The sequence below is a fragment of the Gracilinanus agilis genome, chromosome 4 (assembly GCF_016433145.1).
Source record: "Gracilinanus agilis isolate LMUSP501 chromosome 4, AgileGrace, whole genome shotgun sequence".
Lineage (NCBI taxonomy): Eukaryota > Metazoa > Chordata > Mammalia > Didelphimorphia > Didelphidae > Gracilinanus > Gracilinanus agilis.
Genome location: NC_058133.1, coordinates 191371647 through 191396701, shown reverse-complemented (window position 1 = coordinate 191396701; position 25055 = coordinate 191371647). Strand labels below are relative to the sequence as shown.

General features: G+C 36.0%; 1 protein-coding gene across 1 annotated transcript in view; it reads right to left on the bottom strand.

The window, feature by feature from the left end:
• Positions 1 to 1380: 1380 nt before the first annotated feature.
• LOC123247705 (keratin-associated protein 10-4-like) overlaps positions 1381 to 25055 on the bottom strand; it is a 93248-nt gene continuing 69573 nt past the window's right edge. Inside the window, 2 exon segments of the mRNA XM_044676686.1 lie at positions 1381 to 1814; positions 12288 to 12732. Of these exon segments, the coding sequence (XP_044532621.1) occupies positions 1381 to 1814; positions 12288 to 12732 (879 nt within the window).

Here is a 25055-nt window from a genome sequence, read left to right as displayed (position 1 = left end):
TACTACCTCATCTTTTTCTTTGACTCTTACTAATAGCTGTGTCACCATAATTGGGATATTTTTCTAGTCAGTGCTACTAGAGCCCAAGTCAATCTGCTTTTCAGGCTCCTTTCCATGTCTTCAGAAAAATCCCTAGAGTACATCAACTTGGCAAACAGTCTCCTCCTTTGTCATTCTCTCCCCTCCCTTCAGTTATTACCCATTGGAAAGTACTGGATAGAGCTATGAACTCAAAGTCAGAAAGATCTTGGTTCAAGTTTCACTTCCAAGCACTAGTTACCTGTGTGATCTTTGGCAAATTACTTAACCTCTCTGATCCTCAGTTTCTTCATTTGTAAAATGAGGGAATTATACTCAAAGGTCTCTAAAGCCCTTTCTAGCTCTAAATCTATGGTCCAAATTAATTACCATGAATGGCATGAATTTTGAAAAGGTTATATTCCTAGTATGACCAGGACAAGATATAAGAAGACTATTGTCTCTTTTGTCTTGGACACCATATTTTTCCCTGCAATATAGAATTAACTCTCTGAGCTATTATGCCCTACTGTTTATTAAAATTAGTTTGAATATGATATATGATTCTTAGCCTTTGGATATTTTCAGTGTTATGCCAGCTGGGTTCACTTTGGGTTTGATTCCACATTTTCCTTAAGTTAAGGAGGATAATGAAAAGGAAAAGGAATGGTAATATAACATTACCCAGAAAATTGAGAGAGTGTACAACAATAATGAATTATCTCAGAATATGTGGTGTCATTCTGAACTGCAGTTCCAAGGTGTTAATTATCTGAACCCTAAAGTAACTGTGGTATAGAGAGGAAAGAACTCTTGAATTAGAGTCAAAGATTCAAATTCTGTCTCTACATGACTGCGGGCAAGTCTGTCTTTCCTTCTGAACCTCAATTTCCTCATCTTTAAAATGAATATGTTGGACAAGATTATGATGCATGAGATCCTTTACATCTTTAAAAGATGTAACTTTCTTCTTACCTTCTTCTAAATGGTGCTCTAGCTAAGATCATAATAATGAAGAATTTATAGTGAGAAGTGTTTGTGATGCCAGAAAAATAGTTTATTGAAGACAGGTAAAACAATACAGAGGATGTCTTATGAAAAATTATAAATAGGATGCCAATGTGATTGCAGAAAGGTTAGAACCTGTTATTGGAATGAATTTGGAAAGTTCATCTTGGTCATTCCCAGTGAGCTATTTGCCTCTATAAACTGATTCTATGTCCTGATGCATGGAAAAATGAGAATTTGTCATTTGATATTCAGAAAGAGAAGAAAGTAATCATGTACATTGGCATGTCCTTTGGCATCTCATGAGGCCATATTTTCCATTTGACTTGGATGACTCAGAAAGGGCATAGATGCTCAGCAGCAGGTAGGGCAGCAGGTGGTGCGGCAGGTGGTGCGGCAGGGGGCTGGCTGGCAGCAAGGGGGTCTACAGCAAGGAGACTGTACATTAATAGGATGGCAGCAGGTGGAAGCCCAGCAGCAGGGTCTGCAGACCACAGCTGTGCAGGAGGTGGGGCAGCAGGAGATGGGGCGGCAGCAGCCATCCTGCAGGCAGCAGGGGTCACAGCAGCGAGGGCGGCAGCAAGTGTCACAGATGGGGCGGCTGCACCTGGGCACGCAGGTCACTGGGCGGCACACGGTGGTTTGGCAAGAGAATGGCAGACAGCACCTGGGTGGGCAGCAGGGCTGGCAGCAGCAGGACTGGCAACAGCTGGGCTGGCAGCAGCTAGACTGGCAACAGCTTGGCTGGCAACAGGTAGTCTGGCAACAGATGGGCTGGCAGCAACTGGTCTGACAACAGCTGGGCTGGCAACAGCCAGAGGACACAGAGCCACAGCAGGAATGGACCATGGTGTTGGTTGGTTCTGGTTTGGGTTGGGTAGTAAGAAGTTGGTTTTTTAGGTCTGGATGCCCTGTTCTATTCTGGCACCTTTATATACCCTGGTCAGGTGCCACAGTCCCCTACAATGCAGGAACTTTTCCTTGTTTTTGATTATCTCCTGAAATGAAAGCATTGGATTTGTTAGGTAGTTATGAGGTTATCATTGAAATATTCATAAACTCATTAAAAAACAAAACCAACAAAAAGTAACTTATTTCCCCACCAGAATTAAATTCTCTCATTTGTCTATTTACCCTGAGGTCATAATTGTATGCTCTGACTTCAAAGAGCTCCTTAATTGCCTCCCAAACATTAATCAGCATTATTCATATCTAATCATCTAGTCTCATCTCTTTAGTTTAGGAACAACCTGGAGTCATATGTCCCTTAGCAGATCATCTACTTGGAATTATTTTCAAAGCATCATTTCAAATATCTTTTCATCTTTGATATCTATTTCATTTAGGTAATAGAATACAAACTTTCTTCTCCAGTGAAATTGTTGTAGTTACTTTCTCAGGATACTTCCTATACTTCTCTTAGTTGTTATTTTTAATCATAGTCTTTTGTCTGTCTGGAGTACTCTACCCTCTATGCCTGTGGATGTCCTTCCTGTCCTCCTCCAATCCTATTTCTTCTCTATAACAATGCTTGCTCATTTCTCATTTCTCATTCTCATTTGATCTTCTACTTCTCTGAACTCTTGTAACAGCTTTTGTCTTCATAGTTTATATGTCTATGAGTTATTTACTGCCTTATGGCATGTTTTCTGTTATTTTTTGAACTATTATATAAACTTCTTGTTATTTTCCTCAAGGATAGGTAGGAGTGACCCCCTACAACAATGGATAGCTTATCTTGGAGTCAGAAAGACATGTTCAGATCTCACCTCTAACACATATTGATTGTGGTATAATGGGTAAACTACTTAATGTCTCACAGTCTCAGATAAGTTTCTTTTCTTTTTTTAAAATCCTTACCTTCTGTTTTAGAATCCATACTTTGTATTTGTTCCAAGGCATAAGAGTAGCAAGGCAGTAGGGGTTAAGTGACTCAGCCAGGGTCACACAGCTAAGAAATGTTTGAGTCCACATTTGAACTCAGAACCTTCCATTTCTAGACATGGCTCTCAATCTCTCAATTCACTGAGCTACTAGATGCACTCCTCACCCCTGATAGTTTTCCAAGGCTAAAAGTTTCAAGGCAGATATGTCATCTGCCTTGGCAGAAGTTTTCTAATTGGAAATTACCTGTAACCAATGAAATCATAGATCTAGTAAAATATGCTATTTAAACTTTTGTGAACTTAAGGTTAACATCTTCAAAAATTGACAGATTACTAACCTATATAGAGGAGCAGAGGAAGAGAGGGGAGAAAGAAAGTGGAGTATCACTCCATCAAAAATTGGTGAGATATAGAGGTGAGCATCTAGCATCTTGGGCAACTCAAAAATCACATGATATAAGAGTCAAGATTGGGATTTATAATATTCATGGTTGGAAAGAGTAGCCATATTGATGCTATCACAAATTCATCACAATACTGAAGTTTTTTCTCAATTAGATTTGAAACTTCTAGAGGGCTCAGATCTTATTCTGAAAACTAGAACATAGGAAGCTCTCAGTAACTTTTTTGGTGATTTGAGTTCATGCTATGAGAGAAGTTTGGGATTCTCTACATATATAATATTGGTGGTATAGTCTGGTTAGATCAGTCTGCCCCATTCAGAACCATGTACAATATGTAGATAAAGAAAGCAAACTTGATTGATGTGTATTTGTGCCTTCTAAGGAAATAGTCCTTGTATGTAGTCTTATCTGATTGACATATTAAAATATATCTGGGTTTGGCTTATCCTACATTGGAATGTATAGTTCCCTTTATTTACCTCAGCATAAAACCAGGCCACCCCTAATATCTACAGGCCACCTACATAGCAATCATTTTCTATTGGACATAGTTAACTTCTTTGAAGCTTTTTAATGTAGTTTTATTTCTCTAGATTAGACAGAGATGGGCACTTGGTAAAAGTCAGACAAGTGGATTGTACATATCTTCTTCTATCTTTCTGATACAAATATGTTTACCTAGGATCCTGGATTTAGAACTTTAAGGGATCTTAAGGGCATAGAGTTCAATGCCCACATTTTACAGATAAGGAAATAGGACTGGGGAGTTAAAGTCACTTATTCAGTATCACAACTACTGAGTAACTAAGGCAAGATTTGAATGTAGATCTTCCTGATACCAAGTTCAGCACATCATCATACTGCCTCTTATATTGTGTATACTATTTAATAAAAATATAATTACATAAATAGTGTGAGCTTGTATTTCTGTTTCTTGAGACCCTGAGCTTGATTGTCATAATTTGTTATATTTCTAAAGCTACCTAAAGCATGACATTGATGTACTATTATTTTTCTTGAGACCTTCACGTCCTTCACTCCCATTGTGAATATATACATGACAATAACAATGAAAACTAACATTTTTATGATGCTTTATGGTTTGCAAAGCACTTTACAAATGCTATCTCATTTTATCATTATGACAATCCTGAGAGATAGGGTATTATTATTATCCCCATCTATAGAAGAAGAAACTGAAGTGACTAGAGATCAAGTGACTTACTCAGACTCACTAGAAATTCGAACTCAGGTCTTCCTTATTCCAAGTCCAGAGATCTATCTATCCATTGCATCACCTAGCTGCCTAATAGTTCTATTTATAAATTACTATACAACACACGCATATGTATATATAGCATATAATATATTCAGAATGGCTAAAATTAAGATAACCTGAAGCACAATGTTCTGAGCATTATTAATGTATTAGTAAAGTGTAAATTTACCAAAAAATAGGACTTCAGCTTCCTTAGTAAAGCCTAGATTCCAAAGGAGGGGAAAAGTTTTCTTTTATACATACTGGGGAATGTTGTTCAGATGTTTCATTAAATCTGGCTCTTTGTGACTCCATTTTCATGGGCAAATATATTGGGAGTGTAATACAGGGTTGCTAGCAGAAGCCTTTTGCTTTTGTAAATTCAATTGTAAGCATCCCTGGCAGTTAGGTTTTAGAATGTTCAGAAAAGCAGTTGGAGCCTGAGGCTATAAATAGTGCTGAAGTTCCAACTGAAGGGCTTTTGCCTTTTGGCTTCAGCATTGGCCTATGCTTATTGTCTTTGGGGTATTTTGGACCTAGCTTGATTTCTCTGGACCTCTCCCTGATCTCTCCATTCACATCCCCATTATTTCCCCTGAATTTCCCTTTGAACCCTGGAAGGAAGGGTGGTTTTGGTGATTTGGACATTGTGGTAGGAAAGTAGGACATCCTTAAATCAAGCCACCTCCTTTTTTAGTGATCTCATAAATACTTTACTTCAGGACAGTGAATCCTTCCTGACTGGGAGAGCTGGCCTCTCTCATTTGATTCCCTTCTCTGTGACCCTTCCCCCAACACCAGCTTTCTCCCTAGTAGCAGTTACAAAACCCTGAAACCCGGAAACCCTCTCTCCCTCAGCTCATCCCTGCCATCAATAAATTCCCCTTTGTTACCCATACAAAGCCTCTGGTGAATCATTGTATTGAATATTAAGGTAAAGACTGAAGAGGGAAGAAATTACTTTTTTATTTCTTGAGGGAAACCTAGGCATCCATCTTGGGCAGAAAGTACCCAGCTGAGACCTCCTGCAGACATCAATTCCACTGACAAGGAGGAGCCTTTGACTCCTCCTTCAAAGGGACCTTATAAATTAACAAGAGAAAACCCTCCAGCCAGACCTAAACATTTCTGACTGGCCCAATTCTTCCTGTATCACAGAGATACTTTCCCTGCCTAAAGAACAAAGCTTATTTCCTCCCAGTATCCTCTGTCTCTAGCCTCAGTGATAAGCCTATTTGAGCAGCCCTCCTGTATACTTCCATCCATTCCCTTACCTTTCCTATATATATAGACTACCTTACCCATTCATCCCTACACTCAGCTATCCCCTTCATTCCTCCTCCTATCACCTATATCACCTTAACCCTCCTTTAAACTAGATTGTTTCACTTCTTTATAACAGGAGGGGGTTGCTATTTTCTTTTCCAACTTGTTTTCCTATTGAGGAAACCAAGGCAAACAAAGGTAAGTGACTTGCCCAGGGTCATATAGGTAGTAAGTCTCTGAGGTTGAATTTGAACTCAGGAAAATGAATCTTCTTAATTCCAAACCCAGTGCACTGTCCACTATGCCACCTATCTACCCCTAGTGGGAATATTTTGGGGAGTATAGAATGAAGAACAAGACTTATTAATGGGGAAAATTATAATTTGTTACAAGAGCTCAGCATCATGAATGATGAAATCAATATGATTAGTTACCAACCTGAGACATGAGGGACAAATATAATTGGTTGGACCTTGGGAATAAGAAGAAGCAACAACCCTTACCCGCCTCCTGGGACAAAGAACTGTTCATTGTTTTAGTCCGCCTGCAAGGTCAGAAATAGTGGATCAAACATCCTTGACACATACCTTGGTGGTGCAGATATTGGACCGTACTCCCTAGTATACACCCACATCCCTCAGGTATAGCAGATTTTTCTTTGAGACAAGAAAAGAACAATAATTAGTAGTAGAACTGGATTTTTATACTTAATTCATTGCAAGACTGTTGAATTTTGGAATTACGTTCAGAGACAAAGAACCATAACTTTGTAACAGAACCAAATCACTTAATTATAAATAGAATCAATTAAGATAATTCAGAATCAGTCTTGATCATTTCACATATGTGAATATATATATTTTTATATATATGTATGTATGTATGTATGTATGTATGTATATAACACCCAAAATTTCTAAGACAAAAGAGAGGTAAATGAGAGAATCATTCTTTACATTGCAGAAGGATTCAGAAGCAAGATTTCTCTAAAGAGCAAGTGCCCTTGGAACATTTAGCCATATTTCAAAGTACTAAAATTCAGTTGATATACCTCTTTTCAAGAATGTTTCTAGCTCATGAAATGAGAAGCAACTATATAGAAAGATACCAAGAGGACTGTATGTGTTTCTGTTGGTTTCCATTGGTCTGATAAGTTAGAGATTGTTTTGTGATTTAATTACTCCTTCCACTGCATTACATAAACATCCAACCTCTACTTGAAGGACTACAATGACAAAGTTATGCATTCCCTAGATGCACATCAATGTTTTACATGAATTCCACTGGTTATTAACAATAATCCTGAGAAGCTGGCTCTTGCTTTGATTTAAATGACAAGAAATTGGAAATTGAATTTTATTTCTCACTATAACTACAGGTTAAGATTGCCTTTGTTAGTCAGACAAAGAATGGAACAAAGAGATAAGGATCTATAGCAGTTCTATATGGTTGTCAGATGGATCCATATTTATAGTCCCTTTAGTATAGAATAATAAATGCTTCATGATGTCAAATCTTTTCTGATTTGCTGCATCTTTATTAAAAGAGGAAAATGAATATCCTTTGCCAGTGAGTGTTTTCCTCAAAATTCTGTTTTCTCACAATTGCTTGATCACATGGGTTGATGGGGACATGATTGGGGATGTAGACTCTAAATGATCACCCTAGTACAAATATCAATAATATAGAAATGGGTCTTAATAAATGACACATGTTAAACCCAGTGGAATTGCTCATTGGCTATAGGAGTGGGGTGGGAGGAAGTGAGGGAAAAGACACAAATCATGTAATCATGGAAAAATTATCTTAATCAATTTAAATAAATAAATAAAAATTCTGGTTTTTCATATTTTTAATGATTGAATTCACTCAGTTTATCAGGATCTATTTTGATTTCTACCAATTCAGAAAACACTTTTGATCCATTCTAGACTTAGAGATTTCATTATGCACTTCTTTCCTTAAATAATTTATAAAAAAAATATTAAATACAGCACTGAAGGTACTTATTTTTATTTGACCACAGAAATAACAACAGATTGGTCAAGTGAAAAGAGTCTTACATTTGGAGTCACAGAACATAGGTTCAAATCTGACCCTACTTTTGGAGACCAAGGCCTCAGTTTCTATAAATACAAAATGGGGCAAGGAGAAAGGGATATTTGACCCTGTCCAACTCTAAATCTATGATTCTGTAATCCTTCCTACCATTTGATTTCTCTGTAAGGAAAATTCCTTAGTAGGCTTCCACTGGGATATGTCAAGTTCATGATGGATGACAAAGTCATGTGTGAACCCTGAAAATCTGCAAGGCGGATGCATTTCCCATTCAGTTTCCCCTATGTGACTCTTTTCTTACTAATACTCTTCATTATAGGAATTACTGTGATCAATATCTCTATTTAACCCCAGGAATATATAGAGGAATATTATAGGTTATTAGTAGAACCCTTACAGACCTCCCAGGAAAGCCCCACTATTAGATGTCATTATACTTAAATTCCCTTAAAATTCCACAACAAACCAGCAATTAGTGAGTTAACATTAAAGATTTTAAAACCCCAGAAAAACTGCTCCTTAAAATTCTCTATTCCCATACACAGGAAGACTGCTCCCAAGCTTTCCTGATCCATGATGTAGAAAGGGAGGACAAGGGATGAAAAATAGGGCAAGTCACTGGATTGTTTTCATTAACCTCACAAAATAGAGCAAGTTACTGGACTGTTTTCATTAACCTCACAAGTTCAGAGAATATACCAAACTTACCTTTGAAAAATATTGAAAAATGAAAGGCTGTTATTGAAACAATATTTGGATCAGTTTGGATTTATTGTATACATTGAATTCTGATTAATTATGTATTTGTATAACCAACTAGCATAATGAATCTTCATTAATTAGTTAGATAGCTAAATAGAGTAAAGAATAATCATGTTTAATTTGATTGGCTAAAATGTAATTGACCATTCTTCTAGCTGAAACACACATTCTTGTACCTCGCGAATGGGTGGGAATGGTAATTTCCAACCCAGTTATTTCGTGATGAATTATTATTGACAAGATTTGCATCTTTTGTTAATCATAAAGAACAAGATAATCATAGAATATTAATCAAATGATTTTTGTAATTTAGAAAAAGTTAATGTATGACTTAATTCATTATCTCTAAGAAAAAATGTATGGTGAGAATGGAAATCATGACAACATGTTTGTAATCTTGAGAGAAGGATATAAATAATAAGGTCAGCAGATGGTAGACAGACAAGCCTCTGCAAGCCTTGCTGAGTCTCTGGCTGTTCTCATTTCGTCTCAAGCCACTTGACTGTTCCACCCCCAAGATACCTGGACCTGTGAGAGACCTCTATTTCAATGTATCCATGAACTCATGAGTATAGTTAGTCCCTTCATCAGGGTAGTTTTCATCCCATCTGTACTTTTCTACCCCATATGATTCTTTTCCACATCGTTTTTTTAAGTTCTAGAAGCCAAAACCTTAAACATGACAAAACAGGTAGCAACTCAGATAGCAGGCAGCTAGATGTTTCAGTGAAAGAGTGTTAGGTCTAGAGTCAGAAAGACTCATCTTCCTCAATTCAAATCCAGCCCCAGACATTTCCTAGCTGTGTAACTCTGTACATGTAACTTAATTCTGTTTGCCTTTGGTTATTTGTAAAATAAAATTGAGAAAGAAATGATAAGTCGCTCCAATATCTTTGCCAAGAAAAGTATGAATATGGGTCACTCAGCTACTTAGTGTCTGAGGCCAGATTTGATACTTAAGTCCTCCAGTCTCCAGGCTTGGTAATCTATTCACATAACCATGAGGTCACAAAGAGATGGGCATGACTGAACAACAACAAATTTTTGTGGGACCCTATCAAGGATTATTTGAAAATCTAACTAGATTACCTTCAACTCTCTCCTTTTATCCATTTGGGCACTTATTCTCTCAAATAACTTTAACAGAATTAAACATGATTTTTCCTCTTATATATTATTCTTTTCCAGTTAGATACTACATAAAAGAGAGGGCCATGAATTTCAGCCCATGCCTATTTGAACAAGATTCCTTTCTGCAACATATCTGACAGATAGACATCCAGTCTGTACTTGAAGATCTCCATTGGTGAGGTAACCCACTTCCAGGCACACTTAAGAGTTCAAAATAAATTCCAGAAAGTTCAACATCAATTCTTTGAAAGAAGCTGCTTTCATTTAGATGAAAAATTATTTGAAAATTTCATTGCGATCCCTTCATTAGTTGGGGAAAATACTTAATAGAACCAAGAAACAGACATGTTTGTTTTTGTGTATAATCAGGCAAAGATAAAAAGTCCTTGAAAGTTATTTAAGCAATCACACATATGTTACTATGGTACATATGCAAGTTTATGTATATGTATGCATGTATATCATCCATATGAGAACAGCTAGGTAGTACAATGGATAGAGCACTGGGCCTGGAGTTAGGAAGACCTGAGTTGAAATTTGGCCTCATATACCTACTAGCAATGTGATTCTCCTATATGCATCCATGGGTAAAATGAACTGGAGAAGGAAATGGCAAACCACTCCAAGAGCTTTGCCAATAGAATGTTTAAATGGAGTTTTGTGCCCCAGGACTATGTTCCCCAGAATCCCTTTACTTTTCCCAGAAGTCCTTGAATTACATTCCCTACTTTGTGTCCTCACATTTTGTAAATAAGTTTGCTGGAACCCTGCCTTTTGGCTCCCTCTTCTTTCTGCACACTCCTGCGCTCTCTTCTCTCCCAACCAAAGAGGGTTAACTCCCTCTTTAACTTTTTATTTTCCTTTACTTCAAGTTATTATGAACAAATCTTATAAAATATAATACTTGGAGATATTGTATATTCGTTTTTAAGCTCACAAGTCACAAAAGGTCAGACACAATTCAAATGTTTGAACAATAAGAATATATATGTATGTACCTTCCAGTCCTGGGTTCTATTTCTGCCTCTGATATAGTCTGGTTGTGTGAACCCCTATAAATTATGTAACTGCTCAGGGCTCTAGGTTACCTAAGTTAAAAATAAGATGCTGACATGCATTGATATAGGAAGATTTCTTATCTGGTTCTTTCCTCTATCAGCGGAATCATAGATTTTGCCCATATCTCTTATGCTAAAAAGATACTCCCACCCATGATGAAAAATCATTTTCACTATAGTGTTTGAGGACCAGAGTCAGAGACTGTTCTTACATGTGTCACCTTGGGCAAGTCACTTCTCTGCTCTAATTCTCAATTTCTTTGTCTATAAAATGGGGATGTATTTTTACAGGGTTGTTGTGAGGATTGCATGAGGGAAGGAGATAGTATGGTGCAGTAGAAATGGTATTTCATTTGGAGTCAGAGAGCAGAGATTCAAATTTCATCTCTGCTACCCAGAGTAGTCTTGTGTATCCTTTATGATTCAGTTTACCTCTCTGTTCCTCAGTTTCCCAATATGTAAAATGAGAGTTACACTGAATCTTTACTAAGGTTTCAGAGAATTCTTTATCTGTAATAACAATATGGGAATATGTATAAAAACTATAAAGGATTATATGAGTGGATTATTATTATTCGTAATATAAATATAAAAATGATGGCTCATATTTATATATAATTTTAAAGTTTGCATAGTTTATTGTGTATATTATCTTTATTATCTTATTTGATCCCCACAATGACCTTGTAAGGCAAGTCATTGTTACTCTATGATCTGGTCCTCTATGGCATTCAAAACATAAAAAGCAAGCTCAACACTTGCCTTCTCTGTATTGCAAATACAGAGCTGACTTTAAGTACCCACAGAGAAATAATAATAAACCAAAAATTATTCATGAAAAACATGACAAAATGATGAGTTATTGTTAATATTTTTTCATTACTTGAAAACTGAAGCTTTATTGAAAGTCATACAAATGACATAACATGAGGAAATGATGAGAAGAAATGTGGGGTGGAAATATTGCTTTGAGTTCTAGATTCATCAAGCTTATGCTGGATGTTTCTACACTGAAGCTGTCAGGTAACAAGGATTTTTCCACAAGAGTTGAACTTAATGATCCCTCAGGTTATTTTTAAATGGAAAACTATGTTCCTCTATACAGTGGTTTCCAAATGAGGACTAAAAAGACATGGAGAAGGTATTTTATTAATTGTAGATTTGGGGTAAATAGCTTTTGTCTAGGACAAGAACAAAAATGGCACATAAGGTAACCACGTAGGCTCTAAACATTAGCCTTCTGTGACTCATCTTACAGTTGATTGGCACTAATGAGCATAATTCCATTGATTCATAAGGGGAAGGCAAGTGTTGAGCTTGCTTTTTATGTTTTGAATGCAAACAAATTAAGATTCTTAGCAGCAGGAACCACAGCAGGCTGGGCGGCAGCAGGTGGTTCTGCAACAAGTGGTCTGGCAGCAAGTGGGGCGACAGCAGGGTTGGCAGCAGCTGGACACACAACAACTGGGGCGGCAGCAACTAGACTGACAGCAGGAAGGGCGGCAACAAGTTGGTTGGCAGCACACAGACTGGCAGCAAGTTGGTCTGCAGCAGGTTGGGCGGCAGCAGCAGCTGGGGCGGCAGCAGGGCTGGCAGCAGCTGGACACACAGCAGCTGGGGCGGCAGCAGGGCTGGCAGCAGCTGGACACACAGCAGCTGGGGCGGCAGCAGGGCTGGCAGCAAGGCTGGCAGCAGCTGGACCCACAGCAGCTGGGGCGGCAGCAGGTGGACACAATGCAGGTGGGTCTATAACAGTTGGTCCTGCAGCAGGTGCTCTGGCAGCAGGCTGGCCGAAGGCAGCAGGCAGGGCGGCAGCAGCAGGGAGCACAGCAGCCAGAGCCACAGCTCAGGCCAGAGCAGGTGGAGCCACAACAGGAGCTGACCATGGTGGTGGTGGGTTGAGCTTCTAGGTTTCTTTCAAGGTGAGTGAGGTACTTGAATTCTGAAAGTCTTGATCAGTGGGCTTCTTATATATTCCCTTCAAAGACTGTTGTCTCTTGATCTAGATAATTTATTATTGTTTACCTTGATGGAATAGTGATTATCTAATTAGAAAGTTTGTTTTTTTCTGATTGTAGGAATGTTTCTTTTCCTGATCACTTAAAATTCACCCAATTGTTTTTTCCTCGAAAATGACCTTCTATGTATCATCTCTTCTTAGTGACTTCTCACCACTGTTTCCTCTTTTCTCTCTGTCTTTGACATCAGCACAGTCATGTGGCAAACTGATACTAGACCTTTCCTAGTTCACTGAACTGCTTTCTGAACTTTATCCCTTGATTCCTACCTAAACAACATGCAGCCAATTAGATGACTTCTAAACCAACTCTGAGGTTTGGTGACATATTGAGGTTAGCTTCACGTGTTCTTTAAGAAAGGGACCAGGGAACTCTGGCTCATATTCTGCACCTGCCCTTTCATGGAATTTCATCCATATTTAGAGAGTTTTCTAAAGCATCAACATTGACTATTTGGCCAATGTTTCTTCTTTAAAACTAAATTATTTCTTTTTCACCAGCAAAATCCAATTTGAACAATTTTTCTCTTTTTTAAAGAAATAATTTGCTCTAAAAATATTTGTAATTTTAATACAGAACTAAGCTATTTTTGAATCTACTTTTTCCCATCACTCCACATATGTTTAACAGTTGTTGAATCATTTATTCTATCTCCACAAAAACTTTTGTATCACTCCCTTTTCTCCATTCATCCTACTACCATTCTAGTTCAGAACCTCATTACCTAGCACTTGAACTATTGGGATGGTATCCTTTATTTTTTTTCTTGTACTGCAAAGCTTAAGCTCAGTCAATCAACCTTGACATAGACACTATATTGATATTCCTAAAACACAAATCTGATCATTGTCCTCCCCTCCTCAGAAATCTTTTGTGATTCCCTATCACCTCTAGGAAAAAATGGAAAATTCTTAGCCTTACATCCTTACATTGAAAGTTCTGTGGCTCTCACCAACTTTCCAGTATTATTTCATATATATTCACCTTTTCATACTCTTATCATTCAGGCAAAATGGCTTACTAGCTTTTCCTAAAAGACAATATTTTATATACTAATTCTCTGTTTTTATACAGATTGTCACTTGTGCATAACTTCAAGATATAAGATTCCTATTTTGTAATGAGAATTCAATGAGCAGATAAGGGAAATTCTGTAGAACTCATTTACAAAGATTTTAGCTGGCAATTTGTCTTACATCATTCTGTGGAAAGAACGTAGAGACAAGGACTAGATGAATAAACGTAGAAGTTGGTTAAGATATCAAACAATAAAGAAATACTTACAAGGTACCTTCCATGTGCTGGGCCCTGTAGTTAGCATTTGTGATAGAAGTACCAATATTTAAACAATCCCTACTCACAAAGAATTTATATTATAAAAGGGAAGAAGGCATTGAACTCTTCCCATATGAAGACCGATTGAAATAATTACATGTTGAGCTTGAGGAAGACTGTGGAGGGAAAGAACATAAAACCTTTCTTCAAATAACTGAATAGAAAGATGACTAGACTTTTCTCCTTAACTCCAGAGTACAGAACTAGCAGCAATGGATAGAAGCTGTAAAGATGGAAATTTAAAATTGTCACATAGAAAAACAATTAGTTCTACCCAGAATGGAATGAATAGTATTAACTCACAATGAAAGTCATTAGACTCTCTCATTGAAGATCTTAAAGCAAAGGCTAGATGACCATATTCTAGGTTTACTGAAAATGGGACTTTTGCTAGAGTTCAGAAGGACTCAATGCTATGAAATAACCTTTCTATATTTGATATTCAATTGATGCTCCAATAGTGATACTTGAAAATAGTCATCCTTTAAATGAAAATCTTCCATGAGAGGAATCTTACTACATTGTACTCTACCAATTATTTCATGTGACAAGGTGACACTAGTTTTTTTTGTTGTTGTTGTTCTGTTCCCTATCTGTGATGGCAGCCTATCTTGGAATGGGGAAGGATAATCATGAATAAAACAATAATTATAATCATGATGTTTATAATTATATGATTTGGGAGAGGAAACTGGTGGAAAAAGTAATGTGTAATGGGCTACTTAGAAGTAAGTGAAGAGGTAGAGAACTTGATAAGAACATTAACATTTGGTAGGCAGGAGATTTGGCAGGTACATGGCATATTGTGGGAGAGAAATTGGTTTATGTGGTTTTGGACTGTACTCAGAGATTGAAGGCTGATGAACAGATGAGAAAATAAAACAATGAGTAAAAAACTAGTCCTATGGTAAAATGGTTTCAATATGTACCCATTATTGTTATAAAAATAAATGAAAGATCTGTTGTAGATAGATGGAGAGGGTAACTTAAACTGGATACTACCACTGATAATTGTGTGACAACAGTGATAGCCCAGATAGGTGGCTAGGGCAAGATCAACTGAGGCTTGCCCAGCTAGATGATGACACCTCCCTCCTTTATAACAGTGCCCAGGCAGGATCCTTCAGGTCAATGGATGATATCCCTTCAGGTCCCACCTGGGGTTGATTGATAGTGTATAATGGGCTCTATTAGCTTGGTAACGTTTGTCTCTGACTGCGTATCTCCCTTCCCAGAGAAGCTATAAATAACCACTTCAGAAAGGTACTTAAAAGGCTTTAACTGTATTTAACAAAGATGGGGTATTGGGATTGGATAGAGGGATTGGGAAACCCTATCTACATTGATGATAATAAACCTTAAGATCTGTAGGCAAGTATTGAGTCAGGATGGTTAGCCCTCTGGTCCAGCCTGGCCACAGCCAAACCAGAGTAGGCAAAGTGCTGCTTGATGTTTCAGCTCTTTCTTCTTTCTACTAGATGTTGTGCCTAATCAGTCTTCAGGATATCCACCCCTTTCCAATCTCCTCTTCTTCTCCTGCCCACTTCCCAGATCCCTCCTGGGCCCTGGGAAACCTAGATAACTAAGATGATTGATTTCCTAATATCTAGGGGCAGTAGAATCAGAAGATGGTCTGAGTACAAGTTGATGATGTTATCAGGAACAAAACAGGAGGATCTTGCAAGGTTGAGCCCAGCAAGTGTCAATCCCACAAGACCAGGATCCACAGATCTCAGGTCTCAGGGAAGGAAAGGAACCCTCAGCCAGGGTTGCCAGGGTGTTTTATACCCCCCTGGGCCAACTGCCCTCTCCCCTGTCCTCACAGCCCTCTGGGAACATTCCGATATCCAACGGACCCACCTGTCAATCAACAGTGTGGATTCCTGGCTCCCAGAGATTCAATATAACATTATTCAGTGAGAGACTTACTGGGTTGGACATATAGGCAGAGCCTTAGGTAAAGAAAGTTATTAGGAATCATGGGCTGGATGGAGAAGGAATATTGGTCTTTTACTTTCTATCTCTCCCTCTCACCCTGTTCTACTCTTTTAGTTCTTTTTCTCTCATGAATGCTGAAAGTTCTAAAATAAGTATTAAAGTCTCCTGACTTTTGACTTTTGACATTGACTCATGATCGAATTTTAAATCAGGCTTCAAATCTAGACACTGTTCCTTGATAGGTATGTGACTTGAGCAATGATGACCCCCATCTTGAAGAAAACTTTTCCATGCCCCTCCCTATGCTTTTTATAAGCCAGTATACATAAAAATATAAACATATGTATCACTCATATAAAATAAAAATTTATTATGATGTTACAGTTTTATGACATAAAGAAACCTTAAATATACATTAAAGATAATATACCCAAATAGTTCTTGATGTGTTATAATTATATATATATATATATATATATACATATATATCTTAAAAATAAGAACTATTACTAGAATTATGAGTAATATGATGGTTGAGCTATATTAGGAAACATCAAAAATATTTTGTCCCTAGCCCCAACCTTTTCCTAAATTCAATTAGATTATATTTTGGGTTTTGAATGTGAATTTAAGAAACATGAATTGATTTGTTTAGAATCTTTAGTTTAAAAAACACCAAATACAAGTTTAAAGAAAAAATGTTTATTATAAAATTATGTTTATAATAACAAAATGTTTAATATAAACAGCATATTTCATACACATAGTTTTCAATATCAATAAGAAAAATATCAATTTCTTCTTTTAAGTTAAATACCCTTTATAAATCTTTGGTACAAAAAACAGAATGTTTCAGAGTAATAAAGAATTGTCATGTTGTTCTCCATTATCATTACACAATTTTACAAATATATTTTCTTTTAATAGATTATTTCTTTTAATCAAATTGATTCTTCATATAGTAAAACTCTTGGTAACTCTTCACTCATGTTTCTCCATACAAATGGTCCTTACTCTCAATAACAAATGTGTCCAAATTGCATGAAGAATCACATATAAAACAAAAACAAAAATTAATGCTTGTAGACTTTCATTTTGTCTTGACATTACTCAAGGTTTGCCATTACAAAGTTCAGTAATGTTTTCACTGGCCTCCTATCCATAGATGTGAAGGATAATTTCTTACTTGATCCTGCCATTTGCTTATGCATTTACTCTTTATGTATTCCTAAATCTCTTTTTCCATTTGTTGGTTATATATGGTGTGAAGTATTGGTCTATATCAGTGATTCCCAAAGTGGGCACCACCACCCCCTGGTGGGTGCTGCAGCAATCCAGGGAGGTGGTGATGGCCACAGGTGCATTTATCTTTCCTATTAATTGCTATTAAAATTTAAAAAAAATAATTTCCAGGGGGCTGAGTAATATTTTTTCTGGAAAGGGGGCTGTATGCCAAAAAAGTTTGGGAACCACTGGTCTATATCTAATTTCTGCCAAAAATGCAAGAGGATGGGTAGATTGTTTTTCATTATTATTTGGAATTGTGGATGCTTATTACATTGATTGTTCTCCTTGACCATTAGTCACAAAGTTGGACTGTTTGACATGTTATTTACCATATTTCTAAATTACTCCAAGATTTGAAAATGAAGATTTCAAATATATTTCCTTCCCACATGTCTTCATACATTATCTTTCTTTTGTTTCTGTCAATTTACAAATAAAAACCTATGCTTTCTTGTATTTGAAAAAAAATCCAGAGGTCTTGCTCCTTCCTTGTTATCCTGTGTTCTTTCTCAGCATTGTCCTAATATCACAGAATTTCAAATTTCCAAAGATTCTAAACATTAATCAAGTCCAACCCTTTGCCCAAAGGGATACCAACAATGATATTGTATGTAACTGGCCATTTGGTATCTGATTGATGACCATCAGAGAATGGCAACACATCACTTCCTAAGGTATTCCATTCTACTTTTGTGTAACTCTGATACTTTGAAGTTTTTCTTGACATCATGCCTTGATTAACCATTTTTTAATTTCATGCATTTTTTACTTGTTCTGCTTTCTGATTATTAATAGAATAAGTAAAACATCCCTTCTATAGGAGTCCTTCAAATACTTGAAAACAGTCACTATATTCCCCCTTAGTCTTATTTTTTTCAGTTGAAACATCCTGAATTGTTTCACCCTGTCCTTGTAGGGCATGAACTTAAGGTCCTTCCCCATTCTTGTCTCTTTCCTCAATGTGCTTTCCAATTTATTCATCAATAAAATAAAACATGGGCAACGTCAGCTTCTATCACACAATTTCAAAGCATTTATTGAAAACAATATATGTTTTAACCTCAAAATGATTTCCAAAAAGCTCAAACCTCTTCATTTTCAGCTGATTTATTGTTTTAGTTACTTCATTTTTAAAAACTTGAAAGCCCAAGAACTTGTGCAATCCAGTTTGAATAAATTCAGATACAACATTTGAAGAATGACTAAAATTAATTCATGTAACTCTTAGGAAATAATATTTTACAATTTTTACCCAAAGGTAAAAAATATCCATTGTCTCTGACCAGAAATCCCACTGTTCTATCTTTTTAGTTTTATGCAAGAAAAATTTTAACTTACCTTAATTTTACACATGCCCCCAAACAGAATGTTGAAGCCTCCTAAAATTCATCACAACAAAATTTCATTTAGAAATCAGTTTCATCTGCGAAGAGTGATAGCTTGGTTTCCTCATTGCCTATTTTAATACCTTCAATTTCTTTTTCTTCTCTAATTGCTACTGCTAGTGTTTCTAGTACAATGTTAAATAATAGAGGTGACAATGGGCATCCTTGTTTCACTTCTGATTTTATTGGGAATGCTTCTAACTTATCTCCATTGCAGATGATGTTTGTTGATGGTTTTAGATATATACCATTTATTGTTTTTAGGAAAGGCCCTTCTATTCCTAAACTTTTTAATGTTTGCAGTAGGAATGGGTGTTGTATTTTGTCAAAAGCTTTTTCAGCATCTATTGAGATAATCATGTGGTTTTTGTTGGTTTGCTTGTCGATATGGTCAATTATGTGAATGATTTTCCTAATGTTGAACCATCCTTGCATTCCTGGTATAAATCCCACCTGATCATAATATTCAACTAAAAATTTAGGGGAAATAATCAACAACTTTAGCAAAGTTGCAGGATACAAAATAAACACATATAAATCAGCATTTCTACATATTTCTAACACATTGCAGCAGTAAGAGTTAGAAAGAGTAATTCCATTTAAAATCACCCTAGACAATATAAAATACTTAGGAATCATACAAACACAACTACGAAATCCTTTCCACCCATTTAAAACTAGATCTAAACAACTAGAAAAACATTGATTGCTCATGGGTAGGATGAGCTAACATAATAAAAATGACCATCCTACCCAAATTAATTTAATTATTTAGTGCCATACCTATCAAACTACCAAAAACTTTTTTATTGAATTAGAAAAAACTATAACTAAGTTTATTTGGAATAACAAAAGTCCAAGACTATCAAGAGAAATAATGGAAAAATATGAATGAAGGTGGCCTAGCAGTACCAGATCTTAAACTGTACTACAAAGCAGTAGTCATCAAAACAATATGGTACTAGAGAAGAGACAGAAGGGAAGATCAGTGGAATAGACTAGGGGTAAACAACCTCAGCAAGACAGTTTTCAATAAAACTAAAGAACCCAGCTTTTGGGACAAAAACCTGCTATTTGACAAAAACTGCTGGGAAAACTGGAAAACAGTTTGGGAGAGATTAGGCATAGATCAACATCTCACACCCTATACCAAGATAAACTCAGAATGGGTGAATGGCTTGAATATAAAGAAGGAAACTATAGGTAAATTGGATGAGCACGGAATAGTATACTTGTCAGATCTATGGGAAGGGAAAGATTTTAAAACTAAGCAAGAGTTAGAAAAAAATCACAAAATATAAAATAAATAATTTTGAGTACATTAAACTAAAAAGTTTTTGTACAGACAAAACCAATGCTACCAAAATTAGAAGGGAAACAACAAATTGGGAAAAAAATTTATAACAAAAAGCTCAGATAAAGGTCTAATCATTCAAATATACTAGGAGCTAAATCAATTGTACAAAAAAAATCAAGCCATCTCCCAATCGATAAATGGGCAAGGGACATGAATAGGCAATTCTCAGATAAAGAAATCAAAACTATCACTAATCACATGAAAAAGTGTTCTAAATCTCTAATAATTCGAGAAGTGCAAATCAAAACAGCTCTGAAGTATCATCTCACACCTAGCAGATTGGCTAAAATGACAGCAAAGAAGAGTAATGAATGTTAGAGGGGATGTGGCAAAATTGGAACATTAATGCATTGCTTGTGGAGTTGTGAACTTATCCAACTATTCTGGACGGCAATTTGGAACTATGCTCAAAGGACTTTAAAAGACTTGATCTTTTAAAGGATCAAAAAGAAAGGAAGACAAATAAAGAGACAAATCAAAAGAAAGAAACAAAGGAAGAAAAAGAAAGTAAAAATAAAAGTACACTTTAATCTACCTCTTGACTCCATCAGTTTGTTTCCTAGAGGTGAGTAGCCTTTCATTACAGGCCTTTCAGAATTGTCTTGGATCGTTGTTTTGCTGAGAATAGCCAAGTCATTCACAGTTGATCATCTTACTGTGTAATTAGAATTGTTTTTTCAGGACTCTCTTTCCTAGCAGTCATTCTCCTTCTCACCTTATATGTTTCCATAGGTAGGATATATTTTGATGTGACCCCTACCTCGCTCTTTTTCCCCCTGATTGTGGCTGGGAAAACTAGCTTTATGCCAGACAGGATAATCTACACATGTGGTTTACTTTTGTTAGATAATTAGTTTTGAACTTCTATTTCTTTTAGTTTCTTTTCTTTCTACTTCAAGTGATTATTAATAAACTTATAAAATATAATACTTGGAGTTACTGAATATTAATTTAAAGCTTACAATATAATATTGCTGTCAGCGTGGACAAGATTGTTCTGTTTCTCCTAACTTTTCATCAGTTTATACAATATCAGCTCTTCCCTCACCTTCTCCTTGGCACACAAGGAGGATTTTTAAAAAGGACAACTGAAATCCTCTACTTTCAATTACCAGTAGCTAATTTCTGTGTGCTGAGAATCCAAGGAACACAGACTGATCCTCCTATGTACAAATCACACATGACAATATCTAGTCAGAGAAACAAAGGCACAATCATGATTCCCCACTGCTCTGGTCACAGATTGTCTGCAGTGGTTGAGTGAAAGAGTAAACTTGTGGTTCAGAGGTTTCCAGTAAATCACAAAAAAGTGACTCCAGACAGAATGCCAAAAAAAGGAGTATTTCCTAGATTCCTATTCTCATTATCTCCTTCTAGGTTTAAGTACAGTGACCTGTTGAGGTGGGAGATGGGGCACACAGTTGAATGAACCAAAGGTAAATACTTGTTCCTTTATCCTTCCTCCAACATGTGCTATGTGATATGAACACAGAGCATCATGGTACATCATAGTTGTAGGATCCTCACAGCTAAGTCTCATCACATTTTTAAAAATTTATCTTTATTTTATTCCAATAACAAAATTACACAAAGTTTTCCAAAATTATATGATTCATATTATCTCCCTCCCCTATTTCCTGCCCCTCCCGGAGTTGACAAGCAATTCCACTGGATTATACATGTATTATCACCTGAAACATTTCCATAGTATTCATTTTTGTAAGAGAATAATCTTATAAAACCAAAATCTCAAAACATATACCCAAAAAAGTTATAAATTATATGCTTTCATCTGAATTTCTACTTGAAACAATTCTTTCTCTAGAGGTGGATAAAATTCTTCTTCATAAGTCCCTCAGAATTGTCCTGGATCATTGGATTGCTGTTAGTAGCAGAGTCTATCACATTTGATCATCTCATAATATTTGTTACTGTGTATAATGTTCTCCTGTTTCTGTTTATTTCACTCTGCATAAGTTCACATAGATCTTTCCAGTACTTTTTGAAATCATTCTGTTCATCATTCTTTATAGCACAATAGAATTCCATCACCATCATATACCACAGTTTGTTCAGCCATTCCCCAATTGAGGGACATTCCTTTAGTTTCCAATTTTTTGCCACCACAAAAAGCACAGCTATAAATATTTCATTATAAATAAATCTTTTCCCTTTTTTAAAAATCTCTTTGGGATATGAACCTGGTAGTGGTGTTACTGGATATAAAGGTGTGCATTCTTTTAAAGCTCTTTGGGCATAATTGCAAATTTCATTCCAGAATGGTTGGATAAATTCACAACTCCACCAGCAAAGCATTAGTGTCTCAATTTTGCCACATCCCCTCCAACATTTATTATTTTCCTTTTGTCATATTGGCCAATCTGCTAGGTACAAAGTGGTAGCTCAGAGTTGTTTTAATTTGCATTTCTCTAATCAAGAGGGATTTAGAACATTTTCAACAACAATATGATTGTTGATAGCTCTAATTTCTTCATCTGACAACTGCCTATTCATGTCTTTTGACTTTATCAATTGGAGAATGACTTGATTTCTTATAAACTTGACTTAGTCCTTTATATATTTGAGCAATTAGACTTTTATCAGAGAAAATTGTTATAAAATTTTTTTCCTAGTTTGTTGCTTCCCTTCTAATGTTGGTCACATTGGTTTTGTTTGTACAAAAACTTTTAAATTTAATATAATCAAAATTATTCATTTTATATCTTATAATGTTCTCTATCTCTTGTTTGGACTTAAAGCCCCATCTCTTAAAATAAAGTCTTTTGGGGATTTTTCCTATTAACATAACCCCTATAAAACCAACTTCTTCCTTCTCTCCTTTAAGAAGGTAAACAATAATAGTGGTGGTTAATGAATATGTGGTAAATTTTTATTTCACTTAGATTTAGTATTAAAAAGTTCAATGCAAGGATATTTGAGAAGCAAAAATCCAACATGGATCATAACTAGAAGAATCCTTAGAGATCATCCAGTCCAAAATTCTCATTGAATATGTAATACCTAGAGATAGGTCATGATTTGTCCAAGACGGCACAGGTAGTGATAATGTTATATATGGAGGAATGTGAAATACAAAAGAACCTTAAGAACATCATGAATAATATACAAAAAATACCAGGAGCACCATTACTGGAAAAGAACTACATGTAAAGATGTACCATTCTTGAAGTGTGTTTCCCATCATCCAAATATGTCTTCCTCTTGAAAGTCAATTGAAATATATTTTCTGCCTTAGTTGTTCCATTGTCAAAGGCAGTCCAATGTGAAATCAATCATTACATGGGGTCCTCATTCATGTTTTCAGGTGAATAATCAAATATGGTTTGATATAACCATGCTCTTTGTCGTGGCAAAAAAATTGGAAAACAAGGGGCTGTACCTCAACTGGGGAATGACTGAACAAATTGTGGTATATGATGGTGATGGAATACTATTGTGCTATAAGGAACAATAAACTGCTTGATTTCCATACGAGCTGGAAAGACCTTAACAAACTGATGCTGAATAAAATGCGCATAACCAGGGGACCATTGTACACAGAAATCTGAAATATTTTGGAACAATCAAACATAATTGATGTTGCTATTCATAATAGTGCAATGATCCAGAACAATCCTGAGGGAGTTATGAGAAAAACTTCTATCCACATTGAGAGAAAGAATTATGAGAGTAGAAAAGCAGAAGGAAAACATAATTTATCACTTGTTTATATGGGTATAGGATTTGAGGTTTTGGTTTTTTAAAATATTACTCTATTACAAAAATGAATAATATGGAAATAGATATTGAGTGATGATACATGTATAATCCAGTGGAATTGCTTGTAGGCTCTAAGAAGGGGGAGGGGAAAAGGGAGGGAAAGTGGATGAATCATATAACCATGGAAAAATACTTTAAAATAAAAAATTAATTTAATTTTTTTAAAGTATGGTTTGATGGCTTGAATTGGAATTCACTCTGTTGTCTATATATTCAAGTGATAAGAAGTGGAATTCCTCAAATGAAATTGATTTATTTTTTAAATTATTTTTACTTTGAATATTTTCTACTAGTTACATATTTCATGTTCTTTCCCTCTCCCCCAATTCCCACCCCTAATCCCCCTTAGCCTATGCACAATTCCACTGTGTTTTACAGGTATCATTGATCAAGACCTAATTCCATATTATTGATAGTTGGACTAGAGTTATCATTTAGTGTCTTCCTAATAATAGCCCCATTAGCCCATGTATTCCAACAGTTGTTTTTCTTCTGTGTTTCTCCTCCCACAGTTCTTCCTCTGAATGTGGCTAGTTTTCTTTCTTATAAGTCCCTCAGCCTTGCTCTGGCTTCTTGCATTGCTGCTAGTATAAAAGTCTCTTATGTTCGATTGTACCACAGTGTATCAGTCTCTGTGTATAATGTTCTCCTGCTGCTCCTTTCGCGCTGCATCAATTCCTGGAGGTTGTTCCAGTTCACACGGAATTCCACCAGTTCTTTATTCCTTTGAGCACAATAGTATTCCATCACCAACAGACACCACAATTTGTTCAGCCATTCCCCAATTGAAGGACATTCTCTCATTTTCCAATTTTTTTGCCACCACAAAGAGAGCGGCTATAAATATTTTTGTACAAGTATTTTTCCTTATAATTTCTTTGGCATATAATCCAAGCAGTGCTATGGCTGGATCAAAAGGCCATAGCCTATATATATATATATATATAGGCAGTAGAGAGTAATATTAAGAGCTATGAACTGCTCTGTCACAGTATGACTAAAAGCTAAAGAAAAGAGGAAAATAGTAAATAAAGTTCCACTAATAAATGAAAAGAAAAGCAGGATTTCATAGGAAAGTTTACCCTGTATATATATATATATATATA